This window comes from Drosophila biarmipes, chromosome 3L (genome assembly GCF_025231255.1).
Source record: "Drosophila biarmipes strain raj3 chromosome 3L, RU_DBia_V1.1, whole genome shotgun sequence".
NCBI classification, from domain to species: Eukaryota; Metazoa; Arthropoda; class Insecta; order Diptera; family Drosophilidae; genus Drosophila; species Drosophila biarmipes.
Genome location: NC_066613.1, coordinates 20,097,283 through 20,118,583, shown reverse-complemented (window position 1 = coordinate 20,118,583; position 21,301 = coordinate 20,097,283). Strand labels below are relative to the sequence as shown.

At 43.2% G+C, this 21,301-nt stretch overlaps 5 protein-coding genes across 6 annotated transcripts; 4 read left to right on the top strand and 1 right to left on the bottom strand.

Annotated features, from left to right (window-relative positions):
• The first annotated feature begins 1,424 nt into the window (after positions 1-1,424).
• On the top strand, positions 1,425-4,113 carry LOC108034631 (uncharacterized). Its single transcript, XM_017109569.2, has 2 exons — positions 1,425-1,475; positions 1,822-4,113. Exons 1-2 carry the CDS (start codon positions 1,425-1,427, stop codon positions 4,069-4,071), a joined length of 2,301 nt encoding a protein of 766 aa, XP_016965058.1. The 3' UTR covers positions 4,072-4,113.
• A 292-nt stretch (positions 4,114-4,405) lies between these two features.
• LOC108035683 (angio-associated migratory cell protein) lies at positions 4,406-5,983 on the top strand. The gene is made up of 3 exons (XM_017111397.3): positions 4,406-5,351; positions 5,440-5,647; positions 5,713-5,983. The coding sequence occupies exons 1-3, from the start codon at positions 4,490-4,492 to the stop codon at positions 5,924-5,926; spliced, it is 1,284 nt and encodes a 427-aa protein (XP_016966886.1). The 5' UTR covers positions 4,406-4,489; the 3' UTR covers positions 5,927-5,983.
• A 709-nt stretch (positions 5,984-6,692) lies between these two features.
• LOC108035458 (Y+L amino acid transporter 2) lies at positions 6,693-13,752 on the top strand. Of its 2 annotated transcripts, XM_044094932.2 has the most exons (5): positions 6,693-6,713; positions 9,246-9,850; positions 11,836-12,054; positions 12,125-12,720; positions 12,891-13,752. In XM_044094932.2, the coding sequence occupies exons 2-5, from the start codon at positions 9,553-9,555 to the stop codon at positions 13,275-13,277; spliced, it is 1,500 nt and encodes a 499-aa protein (XP_043950867.1). In that variant the 5' UTR covers positions 6,693-6,713; positions 9,246-9,552; the 3' UTR covers positions 13,278-13,752. The 2 variants fall into 2 exon arrangements, with proteins under 2 accessions (XP_043950867.1, XP_016966588.1); XM_017111099.3 differs by lacking the exon at positions 6,693-6,713 and having other exon boundaries at positions 9,043-9,850.
• Positions 13,753-14,335: 583 nt separating this feature from the next.
• On the top strand, positions 14,336-19,828 carry LOC108035544 (zinc transporter ZIP6). Its single transcript, XM_017111213.3, has 4 exons — positions 14,336-14,654; positions 16,523-16,808; positions 17,946-18,242; positions 18,297-19,828. Exons 1-4 carry the CDS (start codon positions 14,511-14,513, stop codon positions 19,289-19,291), a joined length of 1,722 nt encoding a protein of 573 aa, XP_016966702.1. The 5' UTR covers positions 14,336-14,510; the 3' UTR covers positions 19,292-19,828.
• On the bottom strand, positions 19,718-21,277 carry LOC108035545 (39S ribosomal protein L39, mitochondrial). The gene is made up of 5 exons (XM_017111214.3): positions 21,145-21,277; positions 20,609-20,927; positions 20,449-20,549; positions 19,940-20,382; positions 19,718-19,879 (listed from the first exon to the last, which is right to left on the bottom strand). The coding sequence occupies exons 1-5, from the start codon at positions 21,215-21,217 to the stop codon at positions 19,820-19,822; spliced, it is 996 nt and encodes a 331-aa protein (XP_016966703.1). The 5' UTR covers positions 21,218-21,277; the 3' UTR covers positions 19,718-19,819.
• Between the last annotated feature and the right edge of the window lie 24 nt (positions 21,278-21,301).

The following is a 21,301-nucleotide window of genomic DNA, read 5'->3' as shown; positions in this document are numbered from 1 at the left end:
ATCAGATTGATATTAAAGATAAGGTTTCTTGAACAGCCTTACAAATTGAGCAAGTCAATTATTGAGTTCCGAATTCCTTGGTTGTTTCGATAAGATTTGTATTAGTATTAAATAAAAAATAAATTTATAAATCCATCAGTTATTTTTTGAACTGCACTGTCCGTTGGAAAGTCTTTTGACTCTGCTGCCTCCTTTGTGCTGTTGGTGTGATTTGTTTTCGTTTAATCTTCTTCCACACGCACGTTCGGCAGCATCTCTAGGGTTCGGCGCACCTCTCACTCCAGAGCGTCCCTTCCTTTGACTTTGACTCGTTTTTAACGATCTCGCGGACGCGGACGCGGACCCCAAAAACAAGAATCGTCCCTCGCCAGTGGGGCTTATGTGCATTCCGCACATAAAACACAGGCACTCACATGTGGATGCAGATACAGATACACGTAGCGCGTATATGCATGTGGATGTACAAGAGCACTCTACGCCCCTCTGGAAATGCAGTTTAATGACCGTTCATGACCAAGTCAATCAGATGCGGGACTATTTACGCATAGAAAAATCAGGGAACTCGGTTCTGCGATGATATAAAGTATGGGCTCCTTAAACACCCTGCAATGGGGGACCCTTCAGAGCAAATTTGACAATCTATAGAAAGAAACAAGGGAATTAAATAACTATTATAATATGTACAAAAAGTGCAACCATCAATGTTACAGATTCATGCTGGTTAATTTGATATGCCTGTGAACATAAAACATTTTGTCATTAAGGAATTTAGATTAAAAATACATAAATGAGTTCATATTTGTACAAATTAATCAAGGTGAAATATACATTATTTATCCTGTGATCAAATAATTTTGAACTTTAATTTATAGAACTTAAATAGCTGTAGTTAAAAATATCCCAAATCTTGTGTTATTAAATATATATTTGTAGAATAATATAATATTTGTATAAATTATTATCACACTCTTCAAAGAAAAAATAAACATTTTGAATAAATATTAATAAAAAGTAAAGATAATACAAAAGAAACCCAAAAGAGTATCATATCTACCCGGTTTGGCATAAATCTCTTTCCTGTTAATGTTTACCCCGAGTCTTATCAATAAAACCCCTACAATTAAGCAGGTAGGAGGATTGCTAGAATTGCTTCCCCTAATCATTTCCTTTTTCTGTGACTCCTTTCGAGAACCCTCCTTATGAAATCATGGGAACGCACGTTATGCGTGCGCTCCTCACGCGCAGGACACGTACGGAAGAAACCGTGGGAATCGAAACCGAAGTGCACCTAAACAAAAATAAATGCACCGGACCCTAGAAGAGGGTAACAATAGACAGGTCCCTCCGCACCCCGGCCATTTCGAATTGAATTAGAAAAGGTTGCCCAGGTGGAGTTGGGGGCAGACTGTAATGGGTCCCGGAGAATGAAAGCAATCAGATGTAAATCAAGCAGCCAAGTTAGCAGTCAAGTCATGGTAAATAGCCAACCCCTGAAAAAATCCAGAGAGTAGTGAAAAGAAATCATCCCCGAGGCATTCAGAAAATACAACCCATAGTGCTTAACAATTATAATTGATTTCTTTTTAAATTTTACCATTGCAATGCGTCATAGAAATCTTTTTTAAGAGCCAAGAAAACGTTAGAAACATTAATATTTATCCGTTCTTTCAATACATTTTTCACTAACATAACATTTGGATCGATAGAATTCGAAATGATACTGGCTTTTAACAAGATTATTCTGATTTTTAAGTAAAATATTCCACCCTCTATAGATTATACGCAGCTATTCTAGCAAAAACTGACTTATTTCTAACGCAGATTCGCTTAGGCCCTCTGATCATATACCTGCTTCTGGTGGCAGCCCAGAAAGGAGACGATGTTGCCTATAAAATCTTTAACGGCGACATCGAGAAGTATGAGCTTTGCATAAAACTAATTAGGGTTTGCCGCAACGTCTGGGACAAGGCGCCCGATTACGCCGATGTAGATGAGGGGGAAAACAAGGTCAGGGAGGACGAAAAGGCTGAGTACAGGAAGGGAAATTGCATACCGCCGGGCCTCTCGGACTATGGAGAAAAACTGTTTTGGGAAATGGCCGCCACATGGCAGAAGTACATTGACGACAGGTTCCTAATCCAAAATCTGTTCATGGTCATTGAGACGACCGAAAATGGGCGGAATACCAAGATGGCATTTGGCAAGTGGCAAGGTTGGTGCAACAGAACCGATATTTCTGAAGAATCAACCGAGCCATCGGATGAGGACGGATCAAATGCATCGGGTTATGATGAAAGAGAGTTTGAAGGTGAATACTGCGGTATAAACAGTACATTCGGCACGTGGATTTTTGGCGAAATCAACGCTACCTTGAGGTTAGGCCAAAGTATGAAGAGGTTTTCAGAGGTTCTAGCACAGCTTGAGAAGGACGCCAGTCAGAAATGCTGTCCCTACGATTCGATCAGAGATCGCTTGGAAATAATAAACGATGGCCTAGACTTCCTGGGGGAACTGCAGGGCAAAGAACCCTCCGCCAAACCAGAGTACACTGACTTAAACTCGGATCTTTCCAGGCTTAAAAGAAGGTTTGAGGACTTTATCAATGAGGTGTACCCAAAAAGCGGTGCCAACTATTCAACAGGGAAGTGCTGCCCCAACATTTTGAATGAGCTGGACGTTGTAAAAAACCATTTTGAAGGTAATATTAACGATTTAGCCTCACAAAAACCAAGCTCTGACTACCAGCCATTGCTTGAAAAGGGGAAAAACTTCCAAAACATTCTTCTAAGTCAGCTGAATACTCTTCGTCAAATAGAAAGTTCTGTAGGCAATAAAAATAATAGGGATACTTGTTGTTCCGAAGAAAAAGAACAGATTAACAACATAGAAACACTTTTAAGAGGCCTTAACCTTGAAAATGTACTTGAGGACTTATTAAAACTAATAGATCCCTTAAAAGAAAGTCTAGCTAATACCAACAAAACACTTTTAGTGATGGAAAATCAGCTTATCTTGAAAAATAAAAATCTTGAGAAACTAAGTTCCTTGTACGAAAAAGAATGCCTTCAAAAGGGCACACTTGTTAAGAAAATACATTCAAAAGTGGAAAATTTAGAATATAAAATCAATAATATGAGTTCATTAGACTCCATAAATTGGCCAAAACTCAGACAAACCGTTGAGGCAGTAAACGAAATGGTTAAAAACAATTCGTCGGTAATAGCTAATATCACTATTATTAAGACCACAACTAAAGAGACTCGTAATGAAGGTAAGTCAGACTTTGATATGGAACTCAAGAACTCAAGTACGGTGAGGTTTTGTACAAATGATTCTATAAGTATAACAGCGCGTTTGGAAAACATAGATAAGGCTAAAAGTGATACCATAGCCTATCATGAGCTACAAGACGATATATCCAGAAAGCGGTTTCAGGAAATGCTGGATAAGCAAAAGGATCTGGAACCTTATAGACCGAGGCAGATCCACGGCAAATCACAACCAAATAATATACAACAGGAGATAGATCAATTAGAAAGGGATATTGACAATTTAACAGAGAATGGCATCAACAAATTGGACAGGCAACTGCAGTACACCCATTTAAAGTTCGAAATTGAAAAGGAACAATTCGATAAGAAAGTTGAAGAGCAATTAAAAAACATAAATCTTTTTAGGGAGGAGATGAAAAAGGAACAAGATCGGGTTGATGATCGCCTTGCCAAACTAGCTGCAGGCATTGAAACTCCAGAGGAATATGACGAGAAACTGAGTAAACTTGAGGCACTTGCCTTGGAGTTTCCGAAGCAGATTTTGAGTTATGAGAAGGAACTTACTGACCGCATCGAGGCCATGGAGCAGCAGTTAAAGGACCTGGACAATGCGATCGAAAACACCGAGCACAGGGCAGACATATGCGATGCTGAATGTGATTTTGGTGCTCTGGATTCTGTGGATAAACTAATCGGAAGAGTCCAGACTGTCAGGGATAATCTGAGTGCAAGGTCTGCGTTTAAACGAACTCCAAACAGAAAGGTTATCAAACGACCTAAGATTAAAAAACGAGGCTGATTTAACACCCCAATTAAATTAAAATAAATATGTTGTCATACACTTAATCAGCATTATTTTTAATTTAATCATTTGTAAAAAGAACTAGTTAGATTAGCTAGATAACAACAAAGAATTCGCCTCTTGAAAGGTTACTTTGAAAAATTATTATAAACCAAAAATACAAATCATAGCGAACATAAAATTAAATTTTTAAAAATCTACCTTTACTTAACAGTTTTTTGTTACGTACGTAGGCTCTTACGTGGCCTAGCGGAGACTCCCTCCTGCCAGCCTAGACACTCACCTGTCAATCGAGCCTGACCTAATATGAAATACTTATCGATAGTTCCGGTGTCCCATCCCTATTAGCACGTGTGACGCTCAATTGTTGTTCTTAGCCAATTTTCCCTAATTCCGGACGAAAGAAACCCCCAGGATGCGGGACAACACGCCGCCTCACCGGCCGGACTTCGACAATGGCGATGATGAACTGCAGGAGATAATTGAGCTGGAGGACCAGCCGCTCGAAGAGGATGACGACGACTTGGAGGAGGTGACTCTGGAGCAGCTGGAGGCGCGACTTGCCATGGCCGGTGGCGACGATGATGATGAAGACGAGTTGGATGAAGAGGAACTGCGCGACCGGGAGCGGATAGCCAACATCAGGGACGAGGCGGAGGTCACGTTCAAGAAGCACACGGCTCCTGTTTTCGCCTGCAGTCTGCACCCCTCCTACAATTGGGCTGTGACGGGCAGCGAGGACGACAAGGCCTACGTTTGGGAGACCTCCACGGGCGACGTCCTCTACGAGATCACTGAACACAAGGACACCGTCACGGAAGCGCATTTTAGCCATGATGGCGTCTACTTAGCCACCGGTGACCTGTCCGGCGAACTGTTCGCCTTCAAGGTCAGCGAAGAGCGCGAGGAGCGTCCGGTCCTGACTAAGGTCTGGGATTACTCCATGAGCGACATGACCTGGCTCTTCTGGCACCGGGCTGCCCACATCCTCCTGGCGGGCAGTGATAGTGGAGAGGTCTTTGTGTGGCGCATACCCAGCGGCGATTGTAAGATCCTGCCAGGCCAGTCGTCGCGCTGCGAGTCTGGAGAGCTCAGTGGTGATGGCAAGAAGCTGTTCACCGCCTACATGAACGGATCCGTGAAACTGTGGGATCTGAAGAGCTGCCAGGTGCTCATGGAGGTCAACGAGCAGCATCCCATGGGATTCGGCGAGATCACGCACGCAGTGGTGGCCTGCGAGAGGGAGTCGCCCTTCTACGTCTGCGCTGAGGGGTCAGGTGAGAGATCCTAACAAATATCCCATCAACCGACTCTTTCCATTCCCTTTAAAGCATAAACCATATTAATAGATCTCTTTCCTTTTAGGCAAAATGCTGTTCTGCACCAACAACGGACCCGTTAACACGGTTCAGTCGGAACACGGCATTGAATGCTTGGCTTTTGCTCCTTCTTCTGCCGATCTCAAGCTCTTTGCCTGCGGCTCGCTGGACGGCCGAATATCCATCTGGGACTATGCGAAATCCTCGCTACGAACGATATGCGAGAATCCAGTGCCCAACGATGGTGTCATAAGGTGAGACCAACTATTAAATTGGGAAACACATTAAAAAGAGAGCTAATTCTTATCACTTTTTCCAGGATCAAGTGGCTCAACGACAACACAATACTGGCGGCCACGTCGCAGGGCAATCTGAATGCATTCGACGCTCGCACGGGATCGCTAAAATTCACGCTGACGGGACACCATTATCACATTTACGAGTTTGTCTATAAGGCGCCGGAAAACCTGCTGCTGACTGTTTCCGAGGACAACACGGCCAAGATCTTCAAGGTGCCGGCGCTGGGCGATTAGTTAGAATTTAGAAATGTTGTGCTGTTTATGTAAATAGTAAATACATATGAAAAATTACGTTCATTCGTTCATCTCGGCAGCCAGGAGCAATGAACCCATGGGGCGGTCCTGCTTCACTTGTCCTATATATACAAAGGCAAAGGAGAGAGGCGAACGCTGACTAAAGATAGAACAAAGCTGACAACAGACTGGGTTAACACAATAGAAGCGGATATGTAGGTTCGAAGTGAAACCCTTCAAAAGCATTCAAATGGCCTGTAATACTTTAACATATATATTATATATCCAAAGATGAAATAGTTTTATAATATGAGTTAAGCTTAAGTATGCTTTTAAAAATCAAAGATTAGAATAGATACGATAAAAAAATTAACAAATTAGAGGGGTATTTTGTAATAAGGTCAAGCTATAGGGTTATTTTTTCAACCCCATCTGTATTTAAGAACTGAGTGCACTGAAATGCAACTGCAGCGAGTTCTCTTCAATCCCCAGTTCTCTTAGAACATATCGAACATGCGTACTGGGGGCTTTTCCGAAGAGGCAAGCACTTGTTTATGTTTTTGTCCGTTGGCGTTCACCTCCGACTTCCACACATACAGTAACAAACAATTGTCTCTAAAAACAAAATAAAAATGTTCGGATATACATATTTATCTTTGTGCTGTGTTATTTTATTAAAGCTTTTTCGGAAGAGCGACCCGCTGATGGAAATCTCGGACTCAGTCTGTGGCGGGTTATCAGTGCGAATGGGTTACGGTTCTCCCCCTCAAGGATATAAAGTTAAAACGTAATCCCCCGGGGAATAAAATTCTGTGAAAATATATATCAATGCAAATAGTGAATTAAAGATATAATAACAAGGAATACGCTTTATCACATCTAAAAATTAAAACGTACAATAATCAGACGCAAATTTAAGTACATTTACATTACTCTATGAACGGTGATCGTGAAAACGCATGACTCGTGGCATGATATGATGGAAGCGACACCGGAATATTAACGAAAATTGCATATGGAAGTGATCCATCATAAATAACAAGAAAGGAAGGGTTAACTCTGAGTTCGAAGATTGGAATACCCTAGCAGAAAGTCCTTGGTATCTAGTGATCTATTGTGAAAACCATGGCAGTACCCTTAAAAACTATATATTTTAAAGGGGATCCCTTAAAAAAATAATACATAAATATCATAAGATGATCAGAATTACACCTAAGTCAGAATTATATCTAAGTCTGAGTCAGGAAGGGGCTACTTCTCTAGCAGAGTTGGAAATATGAATGACAAACTTCATCCCAAAAGTAGTATACCCCTCAAAGCGGTATGCAAGCTGATATCCCGCAGCTACGAGGCGACAATAAAAGTCACACGGAATCACAGTTAATCAACCGCGAACGGGGGCCCGAACTGATCCCCCGAAACCACTGTAATTGCGGCTGTGGAGACACCACCACTCCGGCGAGCCACCAGCGCCCTGTGTGTGTCTTTTACAATTAGATTACCGGAGGAGCTCGACGGGTCCCGAAATGATCCGATGATCCCGCGAGCTGAGCTACTAAAAATGTGTGGAGGCGCTACACTTGTTTTGTTTAGTATTTGTAGTACTTTTTTATGGCGGGCCAGCGGGCGGGCTGGAGACGGATGGGCGGCTAATCCATATAGTCAGTCGGGTACTAAAGGTTCACGTTTCACAATTGAATTATCACAGTTTGAAATGTCAAATGCACGCGCCTGGCGATGTCCCCCTGCCCCCTGAAACTACATTTCATGATAATCCGCTCAAGTGTTTGACAAAAGTCGCTCGATTCGACGCTCTACAGGCCACATTAATGAGTACAAAGGCGCATAAAAGACCGCCGAATCTACTGGAGTACTCTCAGCCAAATGAGCAACAAAAGAAGCCTTATAGTAGGGTATATGGTGCCTCGTTGCACCTCGATCATAAATCCGTAAATCTCTTTAGCTGCGGTGGGCTTACAAAGCCAGATACGTAAGGCTATATAGTTAATTGACATTTGATTCGCTGATATGGCATAGCAGTTTTATGAACCCCCTTAGATTAGCTGAAGGGTTTCTTATCAACCACTTCCTCTTGGGGGAAATTTTAATTTTACCGGAAATCGGAAAGGAATACAGTAGACAGTGCTCTTAAGATGTCGCACGTGGTGTATTCAAAATGTATCTTATGGTGGCTATACTTAAAAGGAAAACATTTAAGAATACACCAATATATGTATTTAAAATTAATATTTAAAATATTTGTAACATTCTAAACTAAAATTAAAAAACAGATATTTTTTTTAATTTTATAATGTATTGTCTATGAAATACCGACTGATATATTTAACATTTAGCATAGGTATTAGACGTATTTCCAAATTTTAATTTGGTTGTGCTGTTGTGTTCAACACTTGGTTTACGAAAACACAAGCATTTTCGAAACTAAATATTAATAATAAAATTTTTTTTCATTATATTTCGAGTAGTCTTTATATGCAGTGCCTTTAAAAGATCACCTCGAAATAAAACATTAATAGTTTGTGGCAAGTGGCACTGGTGCGCAGTGCTTGTCCCACAAAGCCGGCGAATCGGCTGCCATTAAAGATCTCCGCGAATCGGCGGGCTAATTTCTAATGGCACATGGCTCAGCCAGTGTTTGGACAGACTGACAACGGAGTGGCTAGGAGATTAGAGGACCGAAAGTGTCCCCGTTCCGCTGATAAGTACCCCAAAGGTCGTTGACTAAGGCGGAAGAGAGGTGAACCTAAGAGATGGCGAGGCGAGTGCCGGGGAGTTTCTCTTAGGTGGCCACACGTGCTTTATTTTTGGCACTGAAACGCCTCAAACTTCTTGCATGGCGAAACGTTTGAGCGGTCTTGCATCATGCCAAATGGCCAAATGGGCCGGCGGATGTTTCCGTGGAAAGCGGCAGCGGCAGAGGCAGCGCCTTCTACAGGTAACAGGTAAGATGTTTATGGCCCGCAAGAGCGCGCGAGAGGCAGCTGCTGCCTCAATAAAAAACAAGACCAGGCGAATGCAAAGCCCAAGCCGAACCGGCAGAGCGGCAGAGCGGCACACAGCGCTCATAAAGGGGGGTAAAATCATATTCCAAACTTAGTTTGAACTCAGAGCGTGCGGCGAGCGGTACGCTTCGGTCCGGTCCATCCGGTATTTTGTAGTTACTTTTTCGAAACCTTTCTCAAACGAAACCCCCGGCACAGGCGACACCATTTTCGGTTCCTTGAATGAGATGCCGCTGCCGGGAGCACAATAGAACCACGTGTGTCACCATACTATGTACCTTATCGCCCCCGACCAGTGTGTGCGTTTGTGTGCTGAAGAGGCACTGGCGTAAGTGAAGCGCCGAACAAAACAGAACCAAAGTCGGAAAACAACACAAAAACCATGTGGACTGGAGCCAACTGAACTGTATTCGAAGCTCCACGCTGGCACAAAGAGTGAGCTGATAAAAAAAACCGAGAAAACTGCAAGAAAATCCCCATAAAGGCAATGGACTTGTGCACATAAATCCAGCCCTAACAAACCGTGAAAGTTACCCCAAAAAATATAATTACACTAAAGGGTTATAGGAACAAAGAAAAAGCCACATCCAAATATTCCCAAAAATGGCGCGCGTGCAGGCCAGCGACTCCCTGATACCCCGCCAGGTGTTCGAGGTTCCTCCGGCGGAGCCCAACAACTCGGCGGCGGACAGCGGCAGCCAGGGTTCCGGGGTGAAGCTGAAGAAGCAGATCGGCCTGCTGGACGGCGTGGCCATCATCGTGGGCGTCATCGTGGGCTCCGGCATCTTCGTGAGTCCCAAGGGCGTGCTGCAGCACTCCGGCTCCATCGGCCAGTCCCTCATCGTCTGGGTGCTCAGCGGTGTGCTCAGCATGGTGGGCGCCCTGTGCTATGCGGAACTGGGTGAGTAATGATCCGTGGAAGCGGAATTTTTTGTTTGTCGCCTTCCCTCCCCGACGATAGGCCCACGCCCAGTAAAAACAATGCCCTGCGGCGCTGGCAGTTATTGCTTCCCGCCGATGACAGCACTTCATGGGTCAGCATATGGCATAGCCATTGGGTGGGGGAGTTGTTTACATGGCTGTAAGACAAGCACCTGTGGCGAGCTCAGCACAACCCAAAAATGTGGGGCAAGAGCTCGTCTCGTCGAGAACGCTTGAGTCAGGGAAATCTGCTAAAGAGGTTAAGGCAAGAGATTATCCGAAAAGCTAGTACTAGTGATGCACAGAGAAAAATCAGCAGCATACATTTTACTATTCAGCTAAGAGTTTTTTCAAAAGAACATTTTTAAAAATATTTAAAATATTGAGATATAATTTTTTATCAAATAAAAAAGTTAAAAGTTTGAATAAAAATGCAAATTTTGTAGTACATACATTCAACAAATAAAGTATTATTGCTGTAATGTAAATTTGAAGCGTAAATTACTAATAATATATCAAAAGCTAAAACTTCTTTATAACTTTTGAAATTTAATTCCATCCATAATATAAATTGCAAAATATACATATGGGGTTCATAAGGAGTTCAAGCGACATCTGGAACTTGGAAATTCTATAAATAAGAAGCATTGTGAATTAAAACGTTTCGAGGAGAACAGGAGCATTCAGTTGAGTTCCAATTAAAAACGGCCCAGATCCAAGAGAACAAAATAGGGAATTGACTATGACCTTTGAGTCAACTCTCCCGCTGTGAGAATCTTCTGAGATTAGCTACTCCAACCAATTACCATGGAGACACATTACAGGCATGGAAAACAGAGCGGTCCCATCAAGACGACCTCTTCAAGGGGCCCGCAACAAAAGCAGTTCCAGTTCCCCATGAGGAACTAGCTTTGAAGTAGGGGAGGGACTGTCCCTAAGCCAGACAAAACATTCAATAATCAACGAATTAGATCTGTAAACTTTTAATGAAGTAATTATTTTGTTGGTTCACTTTATTATTTTCTGTCTGTCAATATTTTTAATTATTTTTTTGAATAGATTAAGGCTGTGTGCTTTTGCGTCTTGATTTTCTCAAATGAAATGCGTCTGGGAATACTCAAAATTTACAACCCCTTTTCTTAGCTTAGACTTGCAAGAATAAAAATTTCAGGATCCGCAATCATTGAGAACTTTAATTTGTACTCTTTTTGAAATCTTTTCTGAACCCCAAAAGATCCTACACATTTAAGAGAACCAAGAAGTCTGCTCTGTCTTTTCTCTTTTTTACGTCATTTTACTGAAGTATTCTTAGTCATTCAAACACGTTTTTTTTTTAACAACAAACCTGACAGACACCTATTACCATAAACTCGGCAGACACAAATTAGCATAATTTTTTGAGTTAAGTTTAATTTAGAAAAACGTACTAAGGAAGGCATACTGTTTAATTCTCTTTTTTAGAGCCTTAAAAAAATATCTTTCCAGTTTGTTTGATACATTATAAATTTATTCGGTATTGACAAATATTATTAATGTACTAACTCGTCTAAATGATTATAAGTGGAATGGCTAATATAACTGCCTCTTTAAAATTATCACTAAAACTGAGATGAACCAATACTTTTAAAATGATATTCACCTAATTGTTTAAACAATTCTCGTTGGATATGCAAATGCTAGTATTTTATATGATGATATGATAAACACATCCTACTGTTACTCTTTAAAATGTTATTAACGTAATTGTTTGAACAACCCTCGTTAGATAGGCAAATACTTCTGAGCATTAGGGGAACTATGCCTTGCTTATCAGTTCGATCAATACTGGCGCCCTATAAGGTGCTCTTAAAATATGATTCTCTTTGGACTCTCCCTGTACATATGTAAAATTCTCAAAACTATGAAGATAGTATTCTATGACACCAAGCTATTTTTCCTCCTTAACCAATGATTCTTTACTTGCAGGCACGATGATACCCAAATCTGGGGGAGATTACGCCTATATAGGGACTGCTTTCGGCCCCCTGCCTGCGTTCCTTTACCTGTGGGTGGCCCTGCTGATTCTGGTGCCCACGGGTAATGCCATCACCGCGCTGACCTTCGCCCAGTATCTGCTGAAACCCTTCTGGCCGTCCTGCGAGGCGCCCATCGAGGCAGTTCAGCTGCTGGCGGCTGCCATGATATGTAAGATCCGCTGATAGCTAATCAGTTGGGAGGCTATGGTGTTGACTAATTGCTTGATCTTTGACCTTAGGTGTGCTGACGCTGATCAACTGCTACAATGTGAAGTGGGTGACACGTGTGACGGACATCTTTACGGGCACCAAGGTAGTAGCCCTGATGGTGATCGTGGGCGCCGGGGTCTGGTGGTTGGTCAGTGGCAATACAGAGCTGTGGGAAAAGCCGTTCTCGGGGGGCCATCAGAATCCCGGTTACATAGCCTTGGCCTTTTACAGCGGCCTCTTTTCATACTCCGGCTGGAACTACCTTAACTTCGTGACCGAGGAGCTGAAGGATCCCTACCGTAATCTTCCCAAGGCCATTTGTATCTCCATGCCGGTGGTCACGATCATCTACATGATCACGAACATTGCATACTTTTCGGTGCTCTCGCCGGACGAGATTCTGTCGTCGGACGCCGTGGCCGTCACCTTCGGAGACAAGATGCTGGGCTTCTTCTCCTGGATTATGCCATTCGCAGTGGCCTGCTCTACTTTTGGTTCATTGAACGGAGCGATCTTCGCATCGTCCCGACTCTTCTTCGTGGGCGCCAGGAATGGTCACCTGCCGGCAGCCATTTCGCTGATCAACGTTAATTGCCTGACGCCTGTGCCTTCGCTGATATTCCTGGTGAGCTATGGGAACCTTTTAGAAGCTGCTAAAGTAATACTCAAGTCATCATTTGGGAGAAGGACTATTTTCCAATCCTCGAAACATGCCAAAAAGTGCCGCCTTTTCTATTTTCTTTTACATCTAAAATTGTTTATTAATATTATTTCTCTCTTTTGCTGATCCTTCAGGGCCTGATAACCCTGCTGCTGCTCTTCATCAAGGACATCTATGTGCTGATCAACTACGTGAGCTATGTGGAGGCGCTGTTCACGCTGATCTCGGTATCCGGACTGCTGTGGATGCGCTACAAGCAGCCCAAGACGGAGCGACCCATCAAGGTCAATTTAGCACTGCCCATCATCTACCTGATCGTCTGCCTGTTCCTAGTGATCTCCTCGTGCAAGCAGGAGCCCTTCGTCGTGGGCTTGGGAACCATCATTATACTGTCTGGCATTCCGGTCTACTATCTGACCATTCACAATCCGGTCAAATGGCTGGCGGACACCTCGCAGGCCATCAATCTGTGGTGCTCCAAGTTCTTCATCTGTATGCCCAACCAGGAGAAGTTCGACTAGGGACGCAGGACTCTACGGCCCAGCAGAGGGAGTGCCTTTTGTCGATGCATCGATCAATCAACGCAACTATCGAAGGGAATATCTTGTAGTTAGCCTAAGTCTCAATCTAACATTAAGATAGGTTAGCGATGCGAAACTTGGAAGCCTACGCACAACATTACGAAAGTGTTATTGTAAATAACTCAAATGCATTCTGGTGGGGAGGTGCCTGCCCAATTTATTATTATGAATAATTTGCTAATTATATTACTGTATATTTCAACCCAAAAATGAGTTCCTCGTCAAGTGCAGAAAGTAGGGACACGTCGATTAGGCATGTCTATTATACAAAATGCGAAACAATTTTTACACATTATACAAGTAATTAGGAGCTTATTTAGTAAGTAATAATTATTATTGAAGCATCTTTTGCGAAATGTAAAAATCGAATTTGTTTTGTATAAGAAAGTTAATAATAAACCAACTAAATCTAAAAGCTAAGTGAGTTTTTTCTGTATGTTTTAAAGGTCAATACTATAGAGCACTAACCTGAAGACACACAAATAAAAGTTATACTTAAGATTAAAGTAGATTGGGTTCTTTATGGTGTTACAAAAATTTGGTAAAAATATCATAGTTATGCTTAGAAGTAAAGATTTTTTTTAGGAGAATAAGGTATTAAACCAACCTGCAAACTAAGAACATATACTGTCTGGTATACGTATGTTTTATAATAGAAAAGAAAACTAAAATATTTTAGTGACAGGAACTGGAACATTGGGATATTTTCTGTTTACCAATGCAGTTCCATTTGTAATATTATAATATTTTGATCAGTGGGACAACCCAAACGCGAATTCAAAAGGTGTTAACCCATTAACGGCCAACTGATTTGATGGTGTGCCCCTCAGAACTAGAGGCCCGGCGAAAGCTTTCCCAAAGCTTAGCCCGGATGGCGGTTAAGTTTGTAGCGAGTGCGCAGAGTGATGAGGAGCCCGGCGAGAGAGAGGGAGAAAGGAGAAGCCGCCGCTCGCCGAAAGTCGTATAAAAACGTTGCGTGGGCGCTACTGTCATTTCAAAAGACCGTCGAGCGGGATCGGTACTGAGCCGCGGCGTTACGGATCGCACGCGTCTGTGAAAACTCGAGAAAATCCCGGCGAAGCCCCGCGAGATGACGAGCGTCCAGTAGAGTGCGAGTTCGAGTAAAGCAACACAAACTATCTACCACTTAAGTGTTCAGTTTATCCCATCAAGATGGCCCAAAGGCAGGTGCTAGTTTTAACCCTCTTCTGCCTGGGTTTGTTGTTTTTCCCAACTGTGCAGACGGCCACGGAATACAATCGCTATTTGGCCGAGATATTCCAAAAATACGGCAACGGCGGGACCATCAACTTTGAGGTAATAACCAATAAACCATCGAACTAGCCTTGTAAACACACACAGTGGTAATTTGAGCACAGGTAAACACAGGTAAACAGACTGGCTTTTGCGGTTGATGTTATGGCAAAAAATTAGTGAGTTTGTGTCTTTTTTTTATACATTTTTGGGTCAGCAACAAAAACAAAGAGAGTTGGTGGAGGGAAAGGGGGCTATATAAATTAGAGCTCATCCCATATTTGGGGATTGTGAAAGTGCAACAATTGTGTTCCGACAACTGCGTTCTGACCAGGTTGACAAGCAGGCAAACAAAACACTCCGGCGACTATAAACGCCCATAAGCCCTTAAAAGGTTGTAATCTTTATATACGCAGAGCAATTTTATAACACTGGGGGCACTTGCCTCGCTCCGCAACGTATGTACGATACAAAACGTAGACTTTATTGCGGGCATTATCATAAATTTAATCAAAATCCAGACAAACGAACAGCACACTGTGTGATATACACTCCAAGACCTGAGCATCCACACGAGTGTCGTGGAACAGCCCCCGCCCGCCACCACCACCACCACATCCTCCATTATCCAAGTCAGAGATTAGGAGATTACCGCGATAAGACTGTGGCTCCTAATGAGGATGACAGCCCGGCACAGCTGACGAAATATGGAGGAGCCCCTCAGCTCCCAACTTTCGCAATGCGATCGCCATGCTTATGGACTCCAAAGTTATGGACAGGCAGACAGTCCGGGCCAATTGACATTACTCATGCGTAGTGACTACGCAATACACTCTGTCCATTTAAATGGCACGTTACTAAAAAGTGTCTACTTTTTACGCACTCGGCATACTAACATTAGAGGTCCCACCCCCCGGCCACCCACCTCCCCGTCTATTATCATTCTAATATTCCAATTTCGATTACATAGTATACTTGGCACACAAGCAACATTTTCGCTGAATGAAAGTAAAATTGCCATTTGGTGGGTTCCTGAGCTCCATAATAAATAGTTCTGCTCGTGGCAGCGCGTGTGTGCCGAATGTTTGTTGATATGCAAATTCTGCAAGCCTGATCTTGGCTGAAGAATTCGCCGGAGTCACTCATCATTAGCCTGACACACGCCCCAATCTCCGGCGACAGGTGGCTGTCAAGGCAATTAGATGGAATTCCCCCTCCCCCAGTAATCTCCGCCCACTTTTCCGACAGCAAAAATGCGCCAGAGTTCAGGAATAACAATAAACAAATTAATTCAGATGTATGCAAATATTGTGGCCCGGCACGTTGACAAGTAAATCAAGTAATTATCTATGATAGATAATACTTTGACAAATGATCGCGAAACTGCAAGTGCGAATTATGTGCGGGAAAGTTTTTGGGAAGTTAATTTGGGTGAAGTAGAATCTTTTATGGAGCTTTGAGGTCGGGCACTGAATCGAAACAGCTGTCAGTTGTTTATTTAACACATATGGGCTTAAAAGTTCAAGGTTACTAGTAAAGCTGAAATGTGAATAGTTGAGGGGAGGAGTAAATCACAACTTTCTAAAACCTCTATGAATCATCACCAAATTTTTGAACAGAAAGATATGTAGGTTTAAAGCACATAATGCCATTTATCTTCACAAAAGAATTTTAAAAACTGTTTCTTTATCTTTTAGTACTTCTTATCAAATAGTTATTTGCCAAAGAAAACTTTAATCAATTTAAATATCACAATTCCTATCTTTTTTATCTTATCTCTGTGTCTAAAAACACATGTTATGTGCAAAGCTATACAAAGTTATTTAATTTCTCGGAATCAAAAGTTTAACTTTCTTGAGACTTTTATGTCTGGCATGTGTTTTTCTTGGTTTTCCCCTATAATAATCTTTTATTATCGAAACACTTTCCAGGGTCTTGAGCATTTGATGTTCAGCTTGAACTTGGGCCAAATCCAGTTCGATCCCTCGCACACGATCGATCAGCATCGACCCCAGGGATACTCCCAGGAGGTGGCGCACCCCACAAATGCCACATACTACTTCGAGCCGACACGAGTTAGTGCCACCGATGAGGAAGCTTTGGAGGTGCAGATCTCGACGCCATCCAGTAATCTCTCTAAGCCAGAGACGGGCCCTGAGGTACCGGAGTTCCTGGAAATTCATGACCCCAAGCACCGGCACCCAAGGGAGAGCTCTGGTGAGTCCACACTGGTCCGCCAATATTTATTTAGAAATGCCCGAGGGCTATCTTTACGGCAAGGGATTTCGCACTTCACTTCCATGCGTAGTGTTTGCCGACCATCAGCTATGACTGATAATACTCGAGATACGGTAGAACAGACAACAAAGCCATAAACAGTAGGCTAGACTTTCACACATTTAGCCGGCGTCTAAGGAAACCAAACGAGATGAAAAATACATGGATTAAAGCTTACTTGACTGGCAATTATAAGCGATCCAAAGCCCTACCTGGGGCACAATAGAATTGTCGCATTATAATGGAGGTATAAATAGATGAAGCCGGGCCTCGACTCTTCCCATCAATTGGCCGATTTCCAAGTGCAAGGCGACCGTCGGCCGGCGACTGCGGTCTATCATCAATTCAATTATGCCATCCCATCCTCCCATCCCATTTGGTTGATAGGAAGTTCCGCCTGCGATCGCGGCCTTGTGGCATAAATTATAAGATGTATAGAAATGAATTATCAGATGCGTGTATCTCGCTCCTTTTGGGCTGTAAATTCAGCCGTAAATCAGCAAGTGGGAAAGATCATTGTCAGCAGGTGACGAAAACAGGGCGATAACACGATAAACGGACGCATTATGGATGCGGAAATCCAAAGCAAAACAATTGAAACAGATACAGATACAGATACAGATACAGAACGAGAAGCAAACAGGCCTTAATCGTTTGTTATTTTTGTTGGTTGGGCTTTACATTGCACACAATCATTACAACGTTGTCCCATATAAAGATAACACTAAAAAGCCGACTGAATTAATGGCAAGTTCGCACATGCGAGTTGGATAACAATCAACGGATGAGAAAGCAACCTGTCGGGATCGGAGAAATGCTATTGTTATTTCCATAGAAAGCAATAGTAGCAATAAACTTTGGGAAGTAAACAAGATTGCTTAGGGCAGGGGAAATTCCCATTACTAGCTTTACAAATAGAGCACTTAGAAGTCGATCACCAGTGCTATCCAGAAAGTTTAAGAACTTTTTATGGGATTATATTTAATTTGGAAATTCAGTTGCTCGTTTAGCTTTGATTTTGTTAAACATATTTTTTAAAGATATATTAAATTATCATATTCACGAATCTACTTTCAGAACCTGTTGCCGCTTGCTTATCCCCCAAGTCATTGCTTTCCCTGCTCGTGGACCACAATGATCTCCACAAGAACATTGCCTACCAAAAATTGTTCAAGAAGGAAGGCTTCTCTGGAACAGACACCATGCACAACTCTGAGGAGGAGTACAACGAGTTCATCAACTCGGTGCGGATTACTCCTCGGGCTTTTATGAAACTCTGCCCAGCTCTATTGGCTCAAATCGATAATGGAGTTTGCAAGCAACCAGCTCCGCGTTCCGAGAATCTTAGCGATAAGAAGCAAAAGATTTGGAATGGTAGGTATTTCAAAATATTTCCCTCTTCACAAGATGGTTAACACTTACTTTTAGCGTGGATCTATGCCAGCATCACCATGCTGATTCTCTCTGCTTGCGGTTTGCTGGGAATTCTTCTGGTTCCTCTGATGAAGACAGCTGCCTACCAGGAGATCCTCAAGTTCCTAGTCTCTGTTGCCGTGGGCACTTTAGCCGGTGACGCCCTGATGCACTTGCTGCCCCACGCTCTTTTTAAGGAAGAGAAGCATGAGGAGGACGTGACGGGCATCAATCCCCTGGAATCGGACCACAAACATAGCAATGAGGCTGCCCTGCTTTGTGGTTGCTCTTTCCTGGCGGCCCTCTTCATGTACATGTTGGAGAACCTAATTCCCTTGCTAAAAGGAGGTAAAACAGGTCATGGTCATAGCCACGGACATGGTCACAGTCACGGCCAAAGCCATGGTCACATGGAGAAGCCAGCTTCACACGACACTCCCGAACTCCCAGCTCCTCGAGAACTCAATGTAATGCTGCAGGAGGCCAAGCTGGATGAGAAGACTCCCGATCGTCCACTGACGCCGGTGGCTTTTATGGTAGTCATCGGCGATGGTCTCCACAACCTAACCGATGGCTTGGCCATTGGTGCAGCGTTTGCCAGTGATCCGGTCACTGGGTTCGCCACCGCTTTTGCAGTCCTTTGCCACGAGTTGCCCCACGAGCTAGGCGATTTCGCTCTGCTCCTCCAAACTGGTGTATCCATGAGAAGAGCCGTCTACATGAACATTGTAAGCTCAGTTCTCAGCTTTGTGGGCATGTCTGTGGGTCTTTTCATTGCCGGCATTGGTGATGGAATGACTCAATGGATTTATGCAGCCACTGCTGGTTCCTTCCTGTACATCGCCTTTGCCGATTTGGTGCCCACGATGAGTGTGGCCCACAATCCGGAGATGGCCAAAGATCCAAAGGGTATTATTATTCAAATTGTTGGAATCCTCCTGGGTGGTCTGATAATGTTGGTTATTGCCCTGAACGAGCACGATTTGGAGGGTCTGTTTAAGAGCTTTTAAAAGAGACCTCTGAATCTCAAATAGATATTTTTACTTCCGCTTCTTATTGTAGATAGTAGCCTAAGCCCGTTTCCTTCGAATCTCCGATTCTCTGCCTTTTTTAAGCATGTCTTAAATGTTAAATGTTGAAATCGTTACCAAATGTATAAGTCTGTGGTCAGCAAGATGTATGTATGATTTAAACAGAACTTTTCCTAGTAATAAATCGCCAAAACTCTGAAATATGTTAAGGGTGTTCAACGGAGCCAATAAAAATATGTTTTTACGCTCAAACAAGATCTTCAAAAATATTTCAAACCGTGACCACAAGTGTTCGATAGAAAAAATTCAGGTCTCTCACAACCCTGAAATACTATGAGTTTTTCAGAATTTCATTCCATAAGATAATATAAGAACCAACTATTGTACAAAATGCAACTTTGTTAGTATACTTGTTAAAGACGGTTATATTTTTGTAACAAATGAGGACGCTCTTTAATGATTTACCTGTTAACACTTATCGTATAGCTTTAAATATTAAAGAACGTTTTAAGATAACTGCAGTTGTTGTTGCTCCTCGAAGGGTTCGTTGGGCAGTCGTGCTGGGCTCTAAAATATGAAGGCATACCTTGGTAAGTTGTCAAAGACATTTCAGAAGGGAGTACTCACCGGTTTCTTGGACCGCTCCTCCAGTACACCGTATGCGACATGGTTCAGCTGGAAGCCTGAGGGCAGGGCTACACCTTGAATGCGATAGAAGGCGCCAGCTGGGCCTTCCTCTGCCACTTTGTGGGCGGCAGAGATCGTGCATTTTCCCAGGAAACTGGTAGATCCCACCATTGGACCACGTGAGATGTCAATATGGTCACCCAGGCGATACAGGGTCACTCTTCCTTGCGTTTGCTGTGCAATGCTGGGCAGCTGTTCGCTCTTGTACTTGGAATCCTTGAACATCTCCTGGGCGAGATCCTGCTGGACGTCCAGGCGCTCAATGCGCAAATCCTGTGCGGCTAATTTGACCATCTCCGCCGAAATGGCGCGCATCTCCTCCTTTGAAGGCTGCCAATTCTGAGTCTGCAGCACAATGTCGTGCACAAAGCTGCCTGACTTAACTGCAGAGGAAAAAGATAACCATAAGCCATCATAGCTTATAAGGCATGTTAAATGGATTTACTTACTGTTGGGTCCTGGGAAGCTATGGAGCTGAAGATTTGCCTCCGGTTTAAATGCCCGGCTCAAGGCGGCTCCCAACATGAAGCTGCAAGTGCGCCAGAAGGCTCTGCCAGAAAGTAACTTTAATAAGAATAATTCATATGGTAAATAGAGTAGCACACCCACTTGTTCACCACGTGCGGCTCGGAGACATGGAAGTTAAGCAGCTGCAGCGTGCAGGATTCCTGCAGGGGTCTGTGCATGTCCCAGGGCACACTGCCGTCAATAAGGGCCAGTGCCGATCGTTTGCAGTGTCCTTCACTCAGGTGCTGGGCACAGTTGAAGGGAGTGGAGATGTTGCTGTTCATCACGAGGGTGACATCTTCGGGAAGTCCCAGGTACCGCACCTCGATCTTATCGATGCGGCCCACGGCATCCCGTTGGCGGCGCTGCTCCTGGTTGAAAAGCTCGTTTCGCTTGGTTATGGAAGCTGAACTAAAGCTGGCTATAAGTAATATGAAATATTATTAGTTATTAGATTTTAGGAAAAGCTAAAGCTTTAGAAGACCAATATACAAATCTAGCTATTTTTTAGCCGAGACACCGCTGAGCATGCCATCACTGGCGCCGGAGCTCCGCTGAGCATGAATGCTAACCGGCATTATGTAAACCATTTCTTCGATCTTTGGTCAATGAAACGGCTGTTAATTAGTGTTATTTACCCTTAGTTCTGTATTGTTGCAGCTGCCGCAGGGCGCACCAGCTTGTTTTATGTAATTTTGTGGCCGCAGACATTGTAAATTAACAAAATACTTTCCAGGGATGCGAAGCACTAAGAATATCCCAGGGCTGCAAAAAAAATTGATTGACTTATCGATA